Raw genomic sequence first — 20,057 nt, forward strand, 5'->3', positions numbered from 1 at the left:
TTTACATTTCTGTTAGAGTATATTTTTACCTTCTTGAAAAATTATCCTTAAAAGTTTCTACTCCACAGTTTTTTTGAGAGTTGGTTTAAAGGTCTATATTGACGGTTATGATTGGTTTTATATTTTGCAGTAAGGCTGTAACACTTCCGAAATTTTTGATGGGGAAAGGAGGGGGTAACTGAGCATTTATAAAAGGGGAGTCTGAAAAGCTCTTTCCTGATAAGGAAGTCAGAAGATTTCCTCACCTCTTTCCTTTTAGCAGCGGAAGGTTAAGGTGGGTATTAGGCGAAGCACAGTGGCCTAAGCGGAGGAGTGGAGGCCACTCTGGATCTGGGCCTAGGTGCCGGCCTTCCCTGCCAGGAGCGTGGCCCAGGGTTTTGGATGCCCTGGGGTCACGGAGTTAACTGCAGACTTCGTGGGGCCCCAGCAACAGACAGCCCAAGAACCCAGTTCTCGCGAAACCAGGACCCGAGCTGAAGGGCAGGATTTGCCCCAGGCCCGAGGGGCCCCTCGCCCACGGCCGAGGGGGTGGGGCGGCCTCGCCTCGGGCCGGTGCTTTTCGCCCTCCGTTGGCCGCCAGAGGCTCCCTCTCTCTCCCTCTCCTGGGATTTTGCTGCCGGGCTCCCTCTCTCTGCGGCCCTAGAGTTAATCCCATCAGCCGAGGTGAGGCACCTGTTACCCCGGGCCTTCCTCACCCCCGCGGCCTCTCCCCCGTTACACCCCCGCTACGCCGCCAGCCAAACGGCCCGGCGCGGGCGGCCGCACGTGGGCGAAGCCCCTGCCCGGGCTGGGACCCCCTCCCCAGGTCGGCCCGAGTGTGCGAGTGCGTCGGGGCCCGGGCCGCCGCCCGCCCGCAATGGCGTTAGGGAGCGCAGCGCGCCTCCCGGGGCCGCCCGCCGCGGGCCGGGCGCGCGTGGGGGGCCGCGGCGCGCGTGGAAGCGGCCGCCGCAGCCGCCCATCGCGCTGCGCCGGGAGGAGCGGGTGGAGGGGCAGCGAGCGGGCCGGCGCCGAGCCGAACCGCGGCCACCGTGGGGCGGGGGGCGCCTCGGAGGCGGGGGTGGGAGCCGCGGCCGCCCGACCCTCCCCACCGGCGGCGGCTCCCGCTCGGGTAAGGGGGAGGATGTGCGCGGGGCGAGGAGCTGGGGAGGGTGGAGATGAGGAGGAAAAAATCGGGATGTACAAAGGCTGAGTTGCAGGCTGAGGGTGGGGGTGGGCTGCGGTTGGGGAGCGTTAGGTTGAGGATCGGAGGCAGTATCGGTGGGATCTATTGTTTCCTGGCACACTGGGAGGAAAAACAAAGGGATTTATTAGTATTACCCTGTAATTTTTTTTCTTCTTCTTTTTTAATGTGTACGGGGAGCTCGGCTCTCCCCATGCCACACTGGGATCCGCCTGGCAGCCGCCGGGAGCCGCAGCCAATGTGTTAGGACTTCAGGTGCTTCTTGGCACAAAGCTAGACAGCGACCTCCTACCATAGCGCTTGGCGTCACCTGCTCTCCCGGCCCTGCCCCTGCCCGGGGCCGAGGGATTGCGTCCCGAACCAGGCTCGGGAATCGGCTGTCTCTCAAGTTGGTGTTATTTATGTTTGTCTTTTGTGAGGGCAGGTTTTGAATACCCCGGCGGCCCCAGCGCCCCCGCCCCCCGCCCCTTCGGGTTCGAATTGGCGGGGGAGGGAGTGGGGGGGGTGTTGGGGGGAGGGGAGGGTGTGTATGGTTTAAACAAATGTCAGGGTAGAAGGAGATTGTCGAAGCTTGACAAAAAAAAACAGGCACCACACTCTGAAGCCTTTCTTGTTTGTCTGCATGGGCCATGCATGCGTGCTGGGCCAGGAGCCGAGTCTGGAGACGGTTTAAGTGAAAGTGTGTGCTTCCTCGTCTGATGGTGCGTGAGGGTGATAGGGCTCCGCCTAACATTAAAAAACAAAACAAAAACAAAATGAAAAATCTTTAGAACTACAACATCTGCTCCTCAGCGGATCTTGAAGTATTTGCTTGCTGGCATATTGATGTGAAATACAGCTGTGGGCTAGAGGAGACCAGCACGTATTGCGTTGTATTCTGAGCTTGTAGTAAGTTAGAGGCAAGTGTAATAAACAAATCAGGGCTATGAAAAGAGGTTTCATGATTTTCTGATCCTCACGTTCTCATACATTTATTCCCATGATATCCTGTATCCCACTCTATAATTAATAATGTTCACTCTTAGGAAACTTCCAAATATTTGATGTGGTTCTGAACTTACAGTGAAACTTACTGCCATTTAAGAACTTTCTTCTGTTTGTTTTGGTCTGAAATTGCACTAGTGTTGTTTTGGGGATGCTGTAGATGAGAATATTGGACCAGAAGGAGTGAAATAAGCCTCTGTAGACACGTTTTGGAGTTTGTAAACATAGATTCTGAACTTTCAATTGTGCTTGTATAGAAAGAATAAGTTCTACCTGATGGGGAGAATCTCAAGTGAATTTCATTTTTCTGGACAGTTGGATGATTTCTTAAAGATCTAGGAACTGCTGGTTTCTTTTAAGGTCATTCACAAAACCAACCAAAACTTGGGCTAAAGTATTGCTTTGAAGTATACTTATGTGTCACTTGTATGTGTATATGTGTGTGATTTTGGTAGGGGTCTCAAGTTATGTTTGAAACAGCTTTGTTACCAAAGACCAATCAGAGTTATAACTTTTAAATTCTTGGCTTTGAAATTCCCATTTCAATATGTAATTTCTTCTTATTTGACATGTGGCCAAGCCACTTTGGAAAAAAATGTATAATAGTTGACTAAACGTAAATTCAGATAAGTAAATGAATTCAGAAATTCGTTCTTTTCTATTACAGATGAACCTCTAGTCTTGCTTTGAAAAAGCCATTTTGTGTAACTCTTGACTGCATAATTTCCTAATACACCTGTTGGGAGGATCACTGACACAGTATGCCATTTGAGAGGTACTTTTTCTTGACCAGATACTGGTGATTAGAGAAGAGAGGTGTTTTGTGGTTTTTTTTGTTTTTTTTTTCCTGATCATTATGAACATTGGCTTTTCACCCCTGAAGTAAAAATGTTGAAAACCGAGTCTTCAGGTGAACGTACCACTCTCAGAAGTGCCTCTCCTCACAGGAATGCATATAGAACTGAGTTCCAGGCACTGAAAAGTACCTTTGACAAACCCAAGTCAGATGGGGAACAAAAAACAAAAGAAGGTGAGGGATCCCAGCAGAGCAGGGGAAGGAAATATGGCTCCAATGTCAACAGAATTAAAAATCTATTTATGCAGATGGGTATGGAACCCAGTGAGAATGCTGCAGTCATTGCCAAAACAAGGGGGAAAGGTGGATCTTCATCCCCTCAGAGGCGAATGAAGCCCAAAGAATTTCTGGAAAAAACAGATGGCTCAGTTGTTAAGTTGGAGTCCTCTGTTTCAGAACGAATTAGTAGATTTGACACAATGTACGATGGCCCTTCATATTCTAAGTTCACAGAAACTCGCAAGATGTTTGAGAGAAGTGTGCATGAATCAGGACAGAACAATCGCTATTCCCCAAAGAAGGAGAAAAGTGGAGGGAGTGAACCTCAGGATGAATGGGGTGGTTCTAAGTCCAACAGAGGCAGTACTGATTCCTTGGACAGCCTTAGCTCCCGGACGGAGGCTGTCTCCCCAACTGTGAGTCAACTGAGTGCAGTATTGGAGAACACCGATTCCCCCAGTGCCATCATTTCTGAGAAGGCTGAGAACAGTGCATACTCAGTGACTGGGCATTATCCCCTGAATTTACCATCGGTTACTGTTACAAATCTTGACACCTTTGGGCACCTTAAGGATTCTAATTCTTGGTCTCCTCCAAGCAAACACAGTGACGATGCAGAGGATGCTCAGAAGAGTAATACAACTCCAGTACTAGAAGTGGCTTCGAAAAGTACCTCTCTAGCTTCAGTGCCCAGTGAAGAGGCACAGCAGAGCAAGGAAGCCGAGGACTCCACATCTAACCAAGAGACTCCTGACAGAATCGACAGAGACATTCCTGAAGAACCTTGTGCTGAAAACAAGGCAGTTACAGAGCCTGAAATCCCTTCACCACAAAACGAAGACGCAGAAGCTCATTTGGTTGGGAGTGAGGCAGCAATGCAACAGAAGAAAGAACTCGCAGGTGGTGATTTTACCTCTGCTGATGCGTCTAGATTCAGTTGTGGAAAGGAAGTATTCGAAGATTCAAATAATTTTGGGAGCTCCCATGTTTACATGCACAGTGACTATAATATATATAGGGTGAGATCCAGGTATAATTCAGACTGGGGAGAAACAGGCACTGAACAGGATGAGCAGGAAGATAGTGATGAAAACAATTACTATCAACCTGATATGGAATACTCAGAAATCGTTGGATTGCCAGAAGAAGAAGACATCCCGGCAACTAGGAAAATTAAGTTTAGTAGTGCTCCAATTAAGGTAAGTATATTTTCTCAGTTTGTTTTTGAAGTTTTTTCTAAGTTTTTTGTTTGTTTGTTTGTTTGTTTTTTAGTATTTGGGCCTGACTGTATGTAGACTAGCTTTGACAGCTATAAAGAATTCAAGGTTGTTGATATACACATGTTATCAGGTGATTTTAAAAGTTTGGAGTTTGAGAGATACTATTTCCTGATGTGCTTTATAGTTGTCTAAACCAGTACTGAGCAATACTGAAGTTGAAGAAGTTTGGGGATTTTGAGAGACATTCCAATGGACGGGTGTATGAATAATATGAACACTGAAAACCAGGAGTGTTAGTTTGAAATAGAATTACTTCTTTAACTAGTTTTACTTGAAATTACCCATGAATAATAAAATTATCTGAATCGAAACACTGTAGGATATGAGGTATAATGTACAAAGGGAGAGTTATGATAACCTTGAAATAATATTCTTTATTTACTTGCTTAAAAAATCCGAGTTATCCCTTACTTAAGTGTAAGTGGATTGTGAGGAATGTTGGAACTTTTTTTTTTTACTGCTACTTGGTAGTGAATGTTGGATTCGTGGAAATATGTTAGCGGACTTAAATAATTGGAAAGCTATGACTCTAAATAGCTTTGAGTTCAGAATTTGTTATATGGCTTTAAAATGAAATTGTGTGAAAGGATGTTAAATTGATTTGCCATTCATGGATTTATTTTTACCTCTTAAAATCTGGATAAATGCCAATTGAATTCAGACGCTCTATTCTAATGACTTCACTTAGTTAACATTTGGAATAGAAGAATAGCACAAAGTACATCCGCAGCGGTGGTGAAACATTATTAGCTGATAATGGCAGTGGGACAGGAGGTGTTTGGTTGAGTATCAGAATCTCCTGGAGTGCTTTTTCAAAGTGTACTTGTCCATCGGCTCAGCCCCAAGATGCTGGCATGCCCTCCTAGGGGAATCTGGGGGCTTGTGGTGGCAGAATATGTAGTTTGAAACCACTTTCTAGGGGCTTTTAGCTTACACAGTGTGTATATATGATAGATTTGGAATTAGATCTGGTATCTTCTTAAATTTTCTCCTCAAAATCTGAAGTCACTGTCTATTGTTATTTCCATCTTATGAAACTTTCATAGAAGGCTTTAAGATACATAATTTACCTAGCAAAGATAAATATGACCTTTCTGTAACTATGAAATAAACTAATAATCTATGAAATTATTTACTGGTGTTAGCAGGCAGACTTTTCTTTCATAGTGTAAAGCAAAAGTTCTGGGTCAGAATGGGCCATGTCAAATTAAACTATGTTTGAAATAACTACTGGAGTTGTGAATCTAGTTTCTAAGTAAGCTAAGTTTCTTCGCTGCCCTTTCCCACCTTCCTTTGTCATTCTCTCCCCTACCCCCCAATGGTAGGTACTCTCTTTAGAGTTGCCTTTCCCCTAGGCCTATCCAGCAGCTTCTAAATTTCATCTTTTACATCCGCTTTGCAGGTGCTCCCCTTGGAACATCATCTTTTTACCCCTGAGGAAGAAAGCAATAAGATTAAATTGTTACGCATTGAGCAAGGCAGGAATAACTGAAATGAACTCTTCAGGGAGTTTGTTAAAACCACTGGCTGACTCCCTAATGGGGGATAGCAGTTTATGAAAATTTGGCAACCAAATGGGGCACCAGCCTTGTATTTGGGTCCTATGCTGCACAATATGTAACTGCATAGTAATAGGTTTAATGGATTTTAAAGGATTTAAAGGATCATTGAAATTTGGATGCTCTTTTGTGAACAAACCAGGTTTTGGGTGTGATACTTTGAAATTGAAGTGATTTTTTTTTTTTTCTGCCATTTATAACAATAAGCATTTTGCCTCTGAATTTTCACGTAATAGACTGTGTATTTCACGTAACAAGGAATGAACTAGATTACATACATTTAAGTTCAACACATTTCATTAAGAATATGGATCAAGCATCAGATTTGTGAAAGATAATGTGCTACGTTTTAGTGGGCAGTTAACAGTACTAGTTGGAGTGGATTAAGTTTCCAAACAGAAGATTCATTTTTAGCCCTTTGTAATGAATAAGACAATTACTCTTTCTTGTTCCCATTGTTTAACATGTAAGTGGATTCACTTGGAAATTTTGAGTGCTACTTTTCTACTGGTGATGATGGTAGTGTTCAGATTATTCTCCAGTTAAGATTTTTGCCTCAGAGAGTGGTAATAATTAAATTCAGTAAGTGTTTATTGAAGGCTTATCATATGTCTTTTCTCATGCTGTTAGCTGCAGAGGACACAAAAATCTATAAGGTTCCCTCTTTCCTCTGTGAGCTTGTAGAGTCAATTCTTAAACACATGGTATTTAAAACCCATGAAACACAGTGTGAAAACCTGTGCTGAAGTGTCTAATGTCCTATGAGTACTTTAACTGTTCTTGGCTATACTAAATGCATGGAGTGAACAGGATTTGGTAGATCATTTGGAAGGGAATACACTCAGCCATTCCCTATGTGTGTTTCCTTATTCTTTTTATAAATATATATTTATGGAATGGAAGTTATGATTTCCAACTTAAATCTTTTCCTTTGAAACTGAAACACATTCCCTATTTTAGAAGTAATAGGAAGCATATTCCTTACAGAAATGATTTTTAGAACTTTTACATTCTTTTTCCGATAGTCTCATCTTATTCTTCACTAGAGTAAACATTCTCAACACTCTTGGTCTTTTGTTTTAGATCTTGTGTGTGTGAGACAATGTCCTCAGTTTCTATTTCAGTTCTTCTATAGATGTTTTAAATAGATATTTCCCTAAGATGTCTTAAATCTGAACCTAGAAAAATATCAAAATAATAGCTGATCTTTCCTGTGTAGTATATCCCTTATGTATAATTGTTGGTGACTTTTAGAAATGGTCAGATCGTTTCTTAATGGATACGTTAATGTGTTTCATAGTGTCATGGAAAGTTAGAATGGAATTAATAATAGAAAATGTAAAATCCAACTTCGAGATATGGAATGAGGGAGTGTTAGGAAGATGCTAATTTGAGATGTGGAATTATACCTTCATTCTCGGGAATTTCTCAGAACCAAGGAATTGAATTAAATTTGTCTTAGATAAATCAAAGATAGAACGGGTGACATTTAAAATTATTTTTTCTATTAATTCAGAACATTTATTGAGCCCTTACTATATGTGTCAGGAACAATGCAAATGTAATAAATACATAAAATGACTGGAGCTGATCAAGTCAGGAACCGGTGGTCGGTGGGAGGTGTACAGCCCATTAAGGTCACTTCTTCAGTCATCCTGCTCAACTCTGTTCTTGGATGATCTTTCTAAGATCATCACTGCAATCTTGTTAAGGAAGTCATGACTCTTTTTCTGTTTTTGGTAGCCTTATGTCCTTTGGATTGGTGTTCTTGAAACATAGCATATCTGAAAAAGGTTATTTTCCTAATTCCCAGAAGATGAAATTGCTGGGTTAATGTTGGGATACTTAATGCTATACTCTTCTGTGTGTTTTCTCAAGTTGCCTCGAGCTTTACAGAGCTGGTGTTCAAAGGAGGGTCACCAAGGGCAGCAATGCTTCTCTGAGACTTACATGATAGTTGTTGAAAATGGGTTTCTTAGCATTCTCTCCCTCTTTTGGGGCTCTGAGTTATTGTCAGGGGGTACACAAGGCCTTTTATTCAGGATGGTGTTCTGAGCATAGTTCTGAAATCCAAATTTCTGTCTTTGTGCAGCGTTCTCTTTCTAACAGTCCTGCTCGGTGCTTCTAAACTTGAATTTGCATATCAATCACCTGGGGACCTTTTAAAATGCATATTTCTTATTCAGTGGTTGTTTTGTAGGAAATTACCTTGATGCAATGGTTAGCCTCCAAGTACACTCCCAGCTATTCTGGAGGTATGGAATAGATAGGCTCAGCAACCAAATTTAAATGCTTGAATCACATGATTTATCAAATTAGTTTAAAACACACAGCCAGAAGCAAGAGGAAAGCAGTGGGGGTAAGTTAACACACTTAAGGTGCAAAAGAGATTGGACTCACTACCTGAGTCCTGGGTACACAAAATTCATGTGTCCTGTCCCTCTCTCTTTTGTATCAGCCTTTCCCATTGATGGTGTGGTTATGAGGGCTAGAGTTGATATTTGAGCAAGAACTCCACAGACTCGTGATGCCCTTGGCATCGTACTTCCTGGGATACATACTTGCTGTATGGAAGAGAGTGGGGACAAGTACACTTAGATACAGCTGTAGCTTTGCCAGTTTGCCTGCTGATGAGCCATGGGCATTATTTGCATTTCTTGGTTAGAGCACCTGTGGGTCCAGAATAGGATCATACTGGGTGGCGATATGGAGATGGCATACCTGTCAGACCAGAGATGGTATGGTAATGACTTGGTCTTTCCACCCCTTTCTATCTACAAGTAAATCTCTTGTTTGTTCCACAATATTTTCTACTTTGGAATGTCTTACAGGTTACTAACTTACGTATTTTTAACATATCTTGTAACTTTTGTCTTGGCCTTACAAGCTCTCATTATCTATAAACTGAGTCTCTGAGTATTAGCTCACTTACCATCAGTGATTATCACTTCTTAGAGTTTCATCCATTCCATTTGTTTTCTTGACCTTTATAACAGAATTTGATATTCTCAAGGAATATAGCAAACTCTCAAACAGTAGGTCTGGGGTGAGATTTTGCATTTCTAACAAGCTCTCAAGTTGGTGCTGATGCTGCTGGTCACTATTTGGAGTATGATTTTGAAGTATAATCTTCTGGCTTCTGAAAGGGGCTTGTAACGAAATGTTGGGGAAGCTCACTTAACAGATTTGCTTTACAGATGGGTCTGCTGTAGCTGGTTGTATGGGATAATATTCTTTGAAGATGAAACAGGTGTAAATTTGTAAAGTGCATGAAGCACTCTGTTTCTGGATACCAAAGTGGATTATGAGCCCTAAATTCATAAGGAGTTTGGGTCATTAAAAAGTCATATCTTGGACTCTTTGTGTGGTCTAAGTGGTTTTTTGTTTTTTTTTTTTTTTAAATTATTTATTTATTTTTGACTGCGTTGGGTCTTCGTTGCTGCGCGGGCTTTTCTGGAGTTGTGGCAGGCAGGGACTACTCTTCGTTGCGGTGCGTGGGCCTCTCATTGCAGTGGCTTCTCTTGTTGTGGAGCACGGGCTCTAGGTGCGTGGGCTTCAGTAGTTGTGGCATGGGGGCTTAGTAGTTGTAGCTTGTGAGCTCTAGAGCTCAGGCTCAGTAGTGGTGGCGCATGGGCTTAGTTGATCCGCGGCACGTGGGATCTTCCCGGACCAGGGATTGAACCTGTGTCCCCTGCATTAGCAGGCAGATTCTTATCCACTGCACACCAGGGAAGCGCAGTGGTCTAAGTTTTTAATTATAGAAGGACAGGAGTAGGAAGTTCTTGATAGACTCAGAAATTCCATTTCTCTCATTCTTTTGGAAGCCTAAATTTAAAAACTTCTAGAGAGAGTATAAGCATCATCATCTTATATAGCTTGCTTTTATTTGGATAACATTTAAATTGAACTTTCTTTTAAAATTTGATGGTTTATAAATTATGGTTTATAACCAGGTAAATAAGTCAAATATTTTAATGTACTGTGTAAAATCAACTAATGAATAGTTATTGAATGACCCCTTTTCTAATGCCGCGTGGGTCTACCTCTTTTTTTTTTTCACTGAACATTGGTCATTTAGTATTTAAAAGAGATTCTTTTCTACAGCAGACTATTATAGATGTTTGCCGGCATTTATTTGTAGTAGAAAGATTTAAAGTTTCTTGCTTTTTGTGTCATCAACAATATTTTTTATTCCTCTCTAAATTTCCTCACAAAGGATGCTAGTGTTGGGGTAATGGACTTTAAAGACAAGAGGCTGAATTTGGGGGAAAATAACTTTCTATTATGTCATCCATACATTGTTTACTTTATTAATCCAGTCACATGCCGGTCAGCAGTAATTTGATTTAAATCTCATCTGCATTAGATTTTTTTCTAACATCTTCTTCACCACTCAAAAAGAAAAAGGCTTCAGAATTTCTATAGAAAAACACAGTTATATACAGGATAAATTCTGTATAAACAAAACAAATATTGTTATGTTAAACTCTGAATATCATTTATTGATTTTTGTGCTGTTATCTAATTTATTTACTATTTTTTCTTAATTTCCTATGCTCTTCCTTTTTGGATCTATTTCATTTTTGTTCTTTTGCTTCATTATATTCTACAGTTTTCATTTTGAATAGGAGAATACTTTTCAAGTAATGCTTCATATTTTTTCTTTCTGGTCACTTAAAAAAATTTCCCTGGTTCTGATCTCTTCCTCTTGGTTTGTGACATAGAAACTTAAAGATGAAAAATACTTAAGGGTAATTTAGTGTAATTGCCCCACTCACTTCAGTTAGCCCTTCAATAGCATATTGCTGACAGATGATCATTCAGCTTCTGCTTGAATAATTCCACTTATGGGGAGTTTATTATTTTTCAAGGCAAAAGGAAAGAAGTAGGGACATGTTGTGTGTGTGTGTGTGTGTGTGTGTGTATGTGCGTGCATGCTCTTATATTTGCTTATTTTCATTTGTTTTTATTTTTTAATTTTATTTTTTCTCTTTTTCTTTTTTTATTTGTTTTTAATTTGCAATTTTCTATTAAGATAAAATTCAAATAACATAAAATTCACCATCTTCAAGTGTACAATTCAGCGGTTTTCAGTATATTCACTATGTTGTGCAACCAGCACTATTATCTAATTCTAGAATATTTCCATCACCTTAGAAAGAAACCCTGTGCCTGTTAGCAGTCATTTCTAATTCCCCTTCTTCCCACATCTTCTGGCAAGCACTAATCTAGTTTCTGTCTCTGTGGATTTGCCTTTTCTGGACAGTTCATATAAATGGGATCCGGGGCATGCTTTTTAAAGGGAGTGTAGGAGACGCAATGAGTATGGCGTGAGATATGTTAAAATTAAAGATACCATGAGGGCAGCAGACCTTAGGAAGGTCTAGAGAGCAAGGATAAAGGAATTTTGGGATGGTGACATGGTCTTAAGATGAAGTGGCAATGTGGGGACAACAAATGCTGCCTGCCTGTTAATGCAGTTCATGGAGAGAAAGAAGACAGGAAGCTGAAGTAACAGCAGGATCCAGAAAGGGATGAGCATATTTGTTAACTGAAGAAGACTAGTGTATGGGGCAAAGAGGATGGTTAGAATCACTCCCTACCTTGGGACACTGCACTTTTCTTCACATAATCTGAAATTGCTGTTGATGAAGCTAAGTGATTGCTTCAGCATAGTGTATCTTTAAAGGCACAAAAGCGCTAATGCCAATTTTCATCTTTACATTGGTCTTTTCTAGCATGCGGAGACCCTTGCCCTTTTGTAATGACCTGATGCTTATTTCTATCCTACTGCTCTTATGTTCTTGCTTTCATTATTCTTTTACGTTGATTGGAATTGTTCATGGACAGACTTCACTCTTTATTTTAAAGATTCTCCTCTTCCTTCAGTACTTCAATATAGATTTTATATGCCATACTTGCTAATATCTATACTATAACCATGTATGAGATAAGTCATTTTGGGCAGGCACTTATTTAATTCATTGCACATTGTCAACTAAAGTATATTATATACACCACTGTTAAATATTATTAATTGATAATGAAAGTAACACCAAAAGTTTCTTGATATTCTGTGAACTTGGACAAATCTACGTCTTGAGGCTTTGGTTTTCTTATTCGTAATTGAGGCTCTCTTACTTTTAGTTTATCACTAAGACCTCTTCTGAGCTTTAACCTCTTGTTATCTTCATTATCTCTTAAACATATTTGTAGAGTACCATTATCATAAATATTTGTGCTGTTATTTCAAAGGGAAAAATTTGAACATCTTTTGTTGAAATTTCAAAATGAAGAAGTTATATTAAATTGCTCTTGGGAATGTTATATATGCTATAGATTATAGTAGAGACTTTAAGATGATTAAAAGGTTAAATCCAACGGAGTACATTTTGATAAAGTGGCTTTTAGAGCAACTCGACTTTTGAAAGTGTGGCTTGAACTATATACTGAAATACCTTGCTGAGGAACCTACGAATAAAGAAAGAAATGTTTTGTAATATAGTTGCTGACATATTAATTGCTTCACTCACTGTTGTTCTGGAAATAGCTTCACAGCACTGTTCAACATGATTGAGATATCGATAACCTTTTGCATGATTCCCAATTTTTTAGCCAAACTTGCTCTCTCTTTCTCAGGTCCCTATCCTTACGAAAAGGACAATGAAATAGGCAGATCATATAAAGATATTTGGAAATTTTATATTTTAGGAGGACCAAAGTCTTGTTGCTTATTTAATATATTTCAGAGGGACTAAAAAAAGAGTTTGTACAGTCAAAACTATTCCATATATATTTATGTGTGAAGAAAAGTGGTTTTAAATGGACCGGCTCACAGACATGTTATCCTCTTTCTCTTTTTTTTTAAGTCAGATAATGAATGAGTTTTGTTCTGGGGAAAGCTAATCTTCCACATTATTTTCTGTGCCAGATGAAATACAGTGGGCTAGGTTGGGACACATAGTGGTTGACAAGGGTCAGAAAGATAAACAGAATGGTGACCTGGGAGAGTCCAGGTGAGAGGCTTCGAGAGTAGGTATTTGGTGTTTCTCCCTTGATGCTTTTAGACTGGTGTGATCCTGAGAAACTGTATGGCTTTGTGCCTTGAGTCTGTCACGGTCCAGTGAGGGGGACCTTTCCCTTTCTTCCACTTCAGATCTCTTCTCCAAAAGTTGCTTTTTACTTCTCTTCTGTCAGAACATATGTCAGGATAGAGCTTCGTGGAGGGTACATTCATACTGCAAAATTTGTCTAATCTTGATACAAGGATTTTAAATAGTACTCAAAGTGAAAGGTGCCTATTCAGGCTTTTGAAGGGTTTTCCTTCACTGTAAGCGACCTCAATAGAGGAGGGAGAAAAACAGGTTTATTGGTTGGTTTTTAAGGTGTACTTGTGAGTCAGTGCTGTATTGATGGGTTCTTTTTACTAAGCACTTGTTTCAGATAAAATGGATGTGCAAAGTTGTTTTGTAAGAAAGAAACAGACATAAATTCACACTTTTCATTATGAATCAACTATTGTATTTTTTTTTAAAGAACCCATTACTAGAGATAGAAACTTATTTATGTATAAAATAAGTAAAGAAGGAAGTTACGTTGTACAGCACAGAGAAATATAGCCATTATTTTGTAATAACTTTAAATGGAGCAGAATCTATAAAAATATTGAATCACTATGTTTTACACGTGAAACTAATGTAATACTGTAAATGAACTATACTTCAATAAAAAAAATTAAAAGAAAAGAAACCATTCCTCAGAGGAAAGGCAAAACTTACTATAGGGTGTTTGACTGTCATCTTGTGCACCAGTATGTAAAACGTAATTATTATTATTATTTTTTGGCCGGGCTTGCAGGATCTTAGCTTCCCAACCAGGGATCAAGCCCATGCCCCCTGCAGTGGAAGCATGGAATTCTAACCACTGGACCGCCAGGAAATTCCCAGTGCATCGGTTTTAACATATGAATGCCCAAAGCATACATTTCCTCTTAGAAATTTTAAGACTGAGCACTGAACATTAAAACACATAGGGCTTCCCTGGTGGCGCAGTGGTTGAGAGTCCGTCTGTCAATGCAGGGGACACGGGTTCGTGCCCCGGTCCGGGAAGATCCCACAAGCCGCGGAGAGGCTGGGCCCGTGAGCCATGGCCGCTGAGGAGCCTGTGCTCCGCAATGGGAGAGGCCACGGCAGTGAGGCCCGCGTACCGAAAAACAAACAAACACACAAATCTTATGAAACGTAAAAGCTGAACCAGAAATGAAAATCTGTGATACAATAGGGAAAGCAGAATACAAGAATGTTAATATATAGTTCAGGTCTTCATTGACTTTTTTTTTTTTTTTTTTTTTTTTTTGCGGTACGCGGGCCTTTCACTGTTGTGGCCTCTCCCGCTGCGGAGCACAGGCTCCAGACGTGCAGGCTCAGCGGCCATGGCTCACGGGCCCAGCCGCTCCGCAGCATGTGGGATCTTCCCGGACCGGGGCACGAACCCATGTCCCCTGCATCGGCAGGCGGACTCTCAACCACTGCGCCACCAGGGAAGCCCTTCACTGATTTTTGATACATGTGCATAACGGATTATGTTTTGTTTCAATGTTAAATTACGTCGAAAGGGAATTAACCCTATATTTCTTGGTCAGCATCTAGAATTATCTATGATTATTTATTTAGGATAGATTCCTAAAATATTTTAAAGCCTTTGATACACATAGCCCGAATTCAAAAAGATTTTATCAGTTTATAATTAGCATTGCACTGGAATGGTTTTCTCACAATCCCTGTACTAGCACTTGGTATTATATATATGCTTTATAGTTTTCAGCTTATTAGGTTTCTTATAATTTCTGTGTATTATGTTGATTTATTGGTGAGGTTGAATGTTTTCTTGTGTTTACAGGCAATTTTTGGATATGAATTTTGGGTGGTGTTTACTGCCTTTTTTTGTCAATGATTGTTAGTAAGGAGTATATCAAAGTGTTATTTGTCTCGGTAGAAAGTTAAAAGAACTCACATATTCAATAATAGGGGAATGGTTAAATTCATTATGATATATATATACATACATATAGTGTAATAAGATAAAGCTGTTATAAATCAAGTTTTCTAAAATTTTTAAATATGAGAAATATTTTGCAATATACTATAGAATAAAAAGACTGGTTAAATATTTAATATGCATTTTTATCACCATTTTAGTTTTAAAACTAAAAGACTGAGCAGAGACTGAAAGTGCATATAGCAAAATGTTAACTCTGGTAATTTCTGGATGCAGAGAATAAAGGTGATGTTTATAAAATTATTTTAATTTTTCTAGATTTACTAAATTTTCTACAATGATGATATATTACTTTAATTATAAAGAAAAAGAAACGGGGGACACATTTGGAACAATCAGCAATACCAACTCTATTTTTTTGTTTGTTTATTTTATTTATTTTTGAGTTTTTGGCCGTGCCACGTGGCATGCAGGATCTTAGTTCCTCTGACCAGGGATGAAACCCATGTCCCCTGCAGTGGAAGTGCAGAGTCTTAACCACTGGACTGCCAGGGAAGTCCCTAACAACTCTAAAATTGACAAAAACTTAAAAAAATACTGCCTGTGATTCTAATAATTAATTTTTAATGTAATTTTCTTTGGAGGTCACAGAGAAAAATTTTGGGGTATAAATTTATGGAATACTGAAGAAGGTGTTGGTTTAAGAAAATGAGTGGACTTTTGACAGTTGAATTCCTTAAGCACATACTTTCTAATCCTTGGTAAAATTGATCCCATATTTGTGGCTAAGCTTGTACGTATTATGTGGGGCAGGACTTTCTAATGAATTTTAAATTATGATGATAATACCTGCATAGGTGTTAGATATTTTCTTTGAGTTGCTGTTGTCTGTATGATATCCTAACGTGTTACTTAACATGTGCTTTTAAAAACTGGGCATATATTCTGGATCTGAAGTGAAAAATATGTTAATGCATAGTCTTACTCAAAATAATACATATTTGTTGAAAGAAAGCCTAAGAATTCTCCCTTGTGAGATCACATCTTTCTTTTGGGTCTATTAAATTATTGAGCCTTAACAGGCTTTGTCTTTCAGAAGCTGAGAGTAGAGATGTCAAGTTTAGTATCTTGCCTGTATGTAATCCTATGAAAACACTTGCATGTACTCAGTTAAAAATGGGATTTTGTGTCCTAGGTCTCCACAGCATCCTTTTGAATATGTTTTCTAAAACACCAGCCAATATGTAGTTTCCTGTTGTTATTCTTAACAAAAGTTTTAGCTGAAAAGATTGATTTGATATATGATTAGAGTATATGGTAGTATATAATATTTTTAGTTAGCATCAAAGGGTCAGTTACCCTCATGCACTGGATAGTGTTGCACCTATGAAAAGTTTCGGTAGTATATAAATGATAAGAAAAATATTTTTGGGGGCGGCAGAGTTTTCTGAAATCAGAATGTTAAAGTGTTGCTTTTGGCCTAATTAGATCAGCTGATAAATCTTACAGTTTCAAGCAATTCCAGCATTTTATAAGTTCTGGTGAAGTCCTTTAAACTGCCTTACTATATAATCTGGTGCTGCATTATCAGTTTTCATTAAGTATACTTAAACCTTACTGTGATATGGCTAATAAATTCTATTTGTACTTTATTGAATACTGAATTTATAATAGTACTACTTAGATATGTACTACATACATAATTGTAAGTATTATTTAAAGGAAAGAGGGCAACATTATTAGGTACTCAACCAAGTTTGAGATGAGACTTGTGTTTTTCCATTGGGGACTGTGATGCTTGTGGAATTTTTATGTTGCTGGATCCTTCTCTGAATAATGAGTTCTGTGAGTAATATATTTAAGGAACTAGAGAGCTCTCAGTAGATTGCTCCACTTGTAGAAGTGGCAATTAGAAGTTTTAGTTTGAAGCTACTTGGGTTTGGCACTTATTGTTTTGTGAAATTCTTACCCTTAATCTAGAAATGAATCATTGACTGAGTAGTTGATCCCTGTCACTGGAGGATGGTGGAAATAAGCTGTAAATATTGACACAAAATACTTTTTTAGTTGTCTTTTTTCCATGTCATGTATTTAATGTTTAAGTAATATATTAGTCAGTGTTCTCCAGAGAAACGGAACCAATACGATGTGTGTATGTGTGTATTTGTGTATGTGTGTGTATAGATAGATATCGAGAGAGAGAGGGAGAGAGAGAAAAAGAGAAAGATAGAAATAGAGATGTTTAAGGATTTGGCTCACATGATTATGGAGGCTGGCAAGTCCAAGATCTGCAGGGTGGGCTGGTGGGCTGGAGACCCAGGGAAGAACTGATGTTGCAGTTTAAGTCTAAAAGCTGTCAAAGTGGAGACCTAGGGAAGGACCCAGGCTAGAGGCTCAGGGTGTAAGTTCAGACGCTGTCTGCTGGAGAATTTCTTTTTGCTTAGGGGAAGTCAGTCTTGTTCTATTCAGGCCTTCAACTGATTGGATGAGGCCCACCCACATTATGGAGGGCAAGCTGCTTTACTTAAAGTCAACCAGTTTAAATGTTAATCTCAATCAAAAATATCCTTGCAGGGACTTCCCTGGTGGTGCAGTGGTTTAGAATCTGCCTGCCAATGCAGGGGACACGGGTTCGAGCCCCGGTCTGGGAAGATCCCACATGCCACAGAGCAACTAAGCCCATGTGCCACAACTACTGAGCCTGTGCTCTAGAGCCCGTGAGCCACAACTACTGAGCCTGTGTGCCACAACTGTTGAAGCTCGCGTGCCTAGAGCCCATGCTCCGCAACAAGAGAAGCCACCGCATTGAGAAGCCCGTGCACCGCAACGAAGAGTAGCCCCCGCTTGCTGCAACTAGAGAAAGCCCATGTGCACAGCAACGAAGATCCAATGCAGCCAAAAATAAATAAATAAATAATTAATTAAAAAAATATATCCTTGCAGAAATATCCAGAATAATGTTTGACCAAGTATCTGGGCACCATGGCCCAGCCAAGTTGACACATAAAATTATCTATCACAATCAGGTTTTCTTATTTGGTTGTACCCTCTGAAGCTGTTTCAGGGGAAAAAACCCCTCAATTTCCCCACACACCTTAGTGGAAGAGTTGTTCTGCCCCTGTCATTCTTAGAAAACCTGCCAAACAGGTTCTTTCTTTTGGGACAGGATGTAGTAGTAGTAGCAGTAGTAGTAGAAAAAAGACCACATGGTTTGGAATCAGACCTGGATTCAGATCCTGCTGACATATGATCTTCTTAACAAAGTTTGTTTAAACTTTAAAGGCAGGGACTTTGTTTTATGGTTGTGTCTCCAGGACTGTCACACTGCCTGGCACATAATCAGTGTTAGTAATCTTTTTTTTAATTAATTAATTTATTTATGGCTGTGTTGGGTCTTTGTTGCTGTGCACAGGCTTTTCTCTAGTTGCGGCGAGCGGGGGCTACTCTTCGAAGCGGTGCGCAGGCTTCTCACTGTGGTGGCTTCTCTTGTTGTGGAGCACAGGCTCTAGGCGTGCGAGCTCTAGAGCACAGGCTCAGTAGTTGTGGCGCACGGGCTTAGTTGCTCCGCGACATGTGGGATAAGCCTGGACCAGGGCTCGAATCCGTGTCCCCTGCATTGGCAAGCGGGTTCTCAACCACTGTGCCACCAGGGAAGCCCATCGTGTTAGTAATCTTTGATGTCCGTCACCCATGCTCCTTCCCCTTTCCTGTTCACTCTCCCCACATCTCAAGGTCCAAGTTGGGTTGATGGGATAATATTTGTACATGTATAATGATTGCATAATTTATTTATAGGTAAAACCCTTCAAGTTAGCAGTTATAAATGAAAGCTGAGTGATTCCATTACAGATTGTCATCTTTTCTGGCCCCTGCTCTGGCTTGCTGAAGCTGTTGTGCTCTCTTTCATTTGGAAAATCTCAGTCTATTGCCTGGTAAGATAATGACAGTTTCTAAGTAACCAGAAACAGTTATTAAAGTATGGTTGCATGAGATATGGCTGTGAAAGTTGAAGGGGGAGAGTATTCATTTTGCTTTAACTTTATTTCTGCTTTGAGTGGTTGCCCAAGCTTGTAATTAGTTGCAAGATAATATAAAAATTGGGCTCCGTATGAAAGTTGTAAAGCTACTTATTTAGAAATTGCAGTAATTTGCCACGTCTTTGGTAACTTGAGTCTGTGAATATATCTATATTCTTTCATGAAAATTATTGAAAATTTAATTAAAGAAGGCAGTTGAATTATTTCTTACAGTTTAGTCTCTTCCCCACCTTTTATTTCCTGATCTGTTTATTAAAATGTGGTTTCTTTTGTTCTTTTCAGTGATTAGAGAGGAATTACCTTTTTGGATCACTTCTACCCCCACCCCCTTGATACTGATTTTAGAAATGTCCTTGGTTTTAATTCCAGACCTAAGTCATAATTTTATACGTATTTTGGTAGCCAGTTGTCTCATTTTCTGATCAAGCTCTTGCTGAGTATGACTTTTACTTATCCAGAAAAAGTTTTCCATTTTTCTTGGTGCTTTTTAAGTAATTAGTAATAAACCACATGGGAACAAATAATCCAAGGTCTTCAAATCATATTTTTTGCCTGTATGTTGCTTGTATGTTTTCTCCATGAATTATGTTACGTGGAAGATGTCTAACAGCTGTTATTAGACTAAAATATGGAATGGCTTTCCTTGTTCTTGTAAATTTGTTTACGTACAAAATGTATATCATTTTCCCCAGGCAGAAGTAGCTTTTAATGGCACTCTAAGAAAGAGAATTGCTAAGCTGTTTTCTGCATTTTTCTTTTTAAATAAAAATACAATAACTACTTTTTAGGGTTTATGTGCATTTCTGGAGACACAAAAAAGTGTTCTGTAAAAATTACCTTTTAATGCTAGTGATGTTGTTAAGAATATATGATAATATGAGCGTTCATATGTTATGTGAATGAATTGAGTCAGTATGTCAAATGTTATGTTATTACTGGTGATGA

The 20,057-nt window shown here is 39.6% G+C and overlaps 1 protein-coding gene across 3 annotated transcripts in view; it reads left to right on the top strand.

The window, feature by feature from the left end:
* Positions 1 to 627: 627 nt before the first annotated feature.
* Positions 628 to 20,057, top strand: part of PPP1R9A (protein phosphatase 1 regulatory subunit 9A) — a 318,841-nt gene continuing 299,411 nt past the window's right edge. For 2 of the 3 annotated variants that reach the window (XM_032643664.1, XM_032643666.1), the window contains exons 1-2: positions 628 to 663; positions 2,832 to 4,438. In XM_032643664.1, the coding sequence (XP_032499555.1) occupies positions 3,053 to 4,438 (1,386 nt within the window). In that variant the 5' untranslated portion in view covers positions 628 to 663; positions 2,832 to 3,052. Of the gene's footprint in view, positions 664 to 1,432; positions 1,569 to 2,831; positions 4,439 to 20,057 lie in introns of those variants that run through there. The other variant, XM_032643663.1, reaches the window with a different exon arrangement.

This window comes from Phocoena sinus, chromosome 9 (assembly GCF_008692025.1).
Source record: "Phocoena sinus isolate mPhoSin1 chromosome 9, mPhoSin1.pri, whole genome shotgun sequence".
Lineage (NCBI taxonomy): Eukaryota > Metazoa > Chordata > Mammalia > Artiodactyla > Phocoenidae > Phocoena > Phocoena sinus.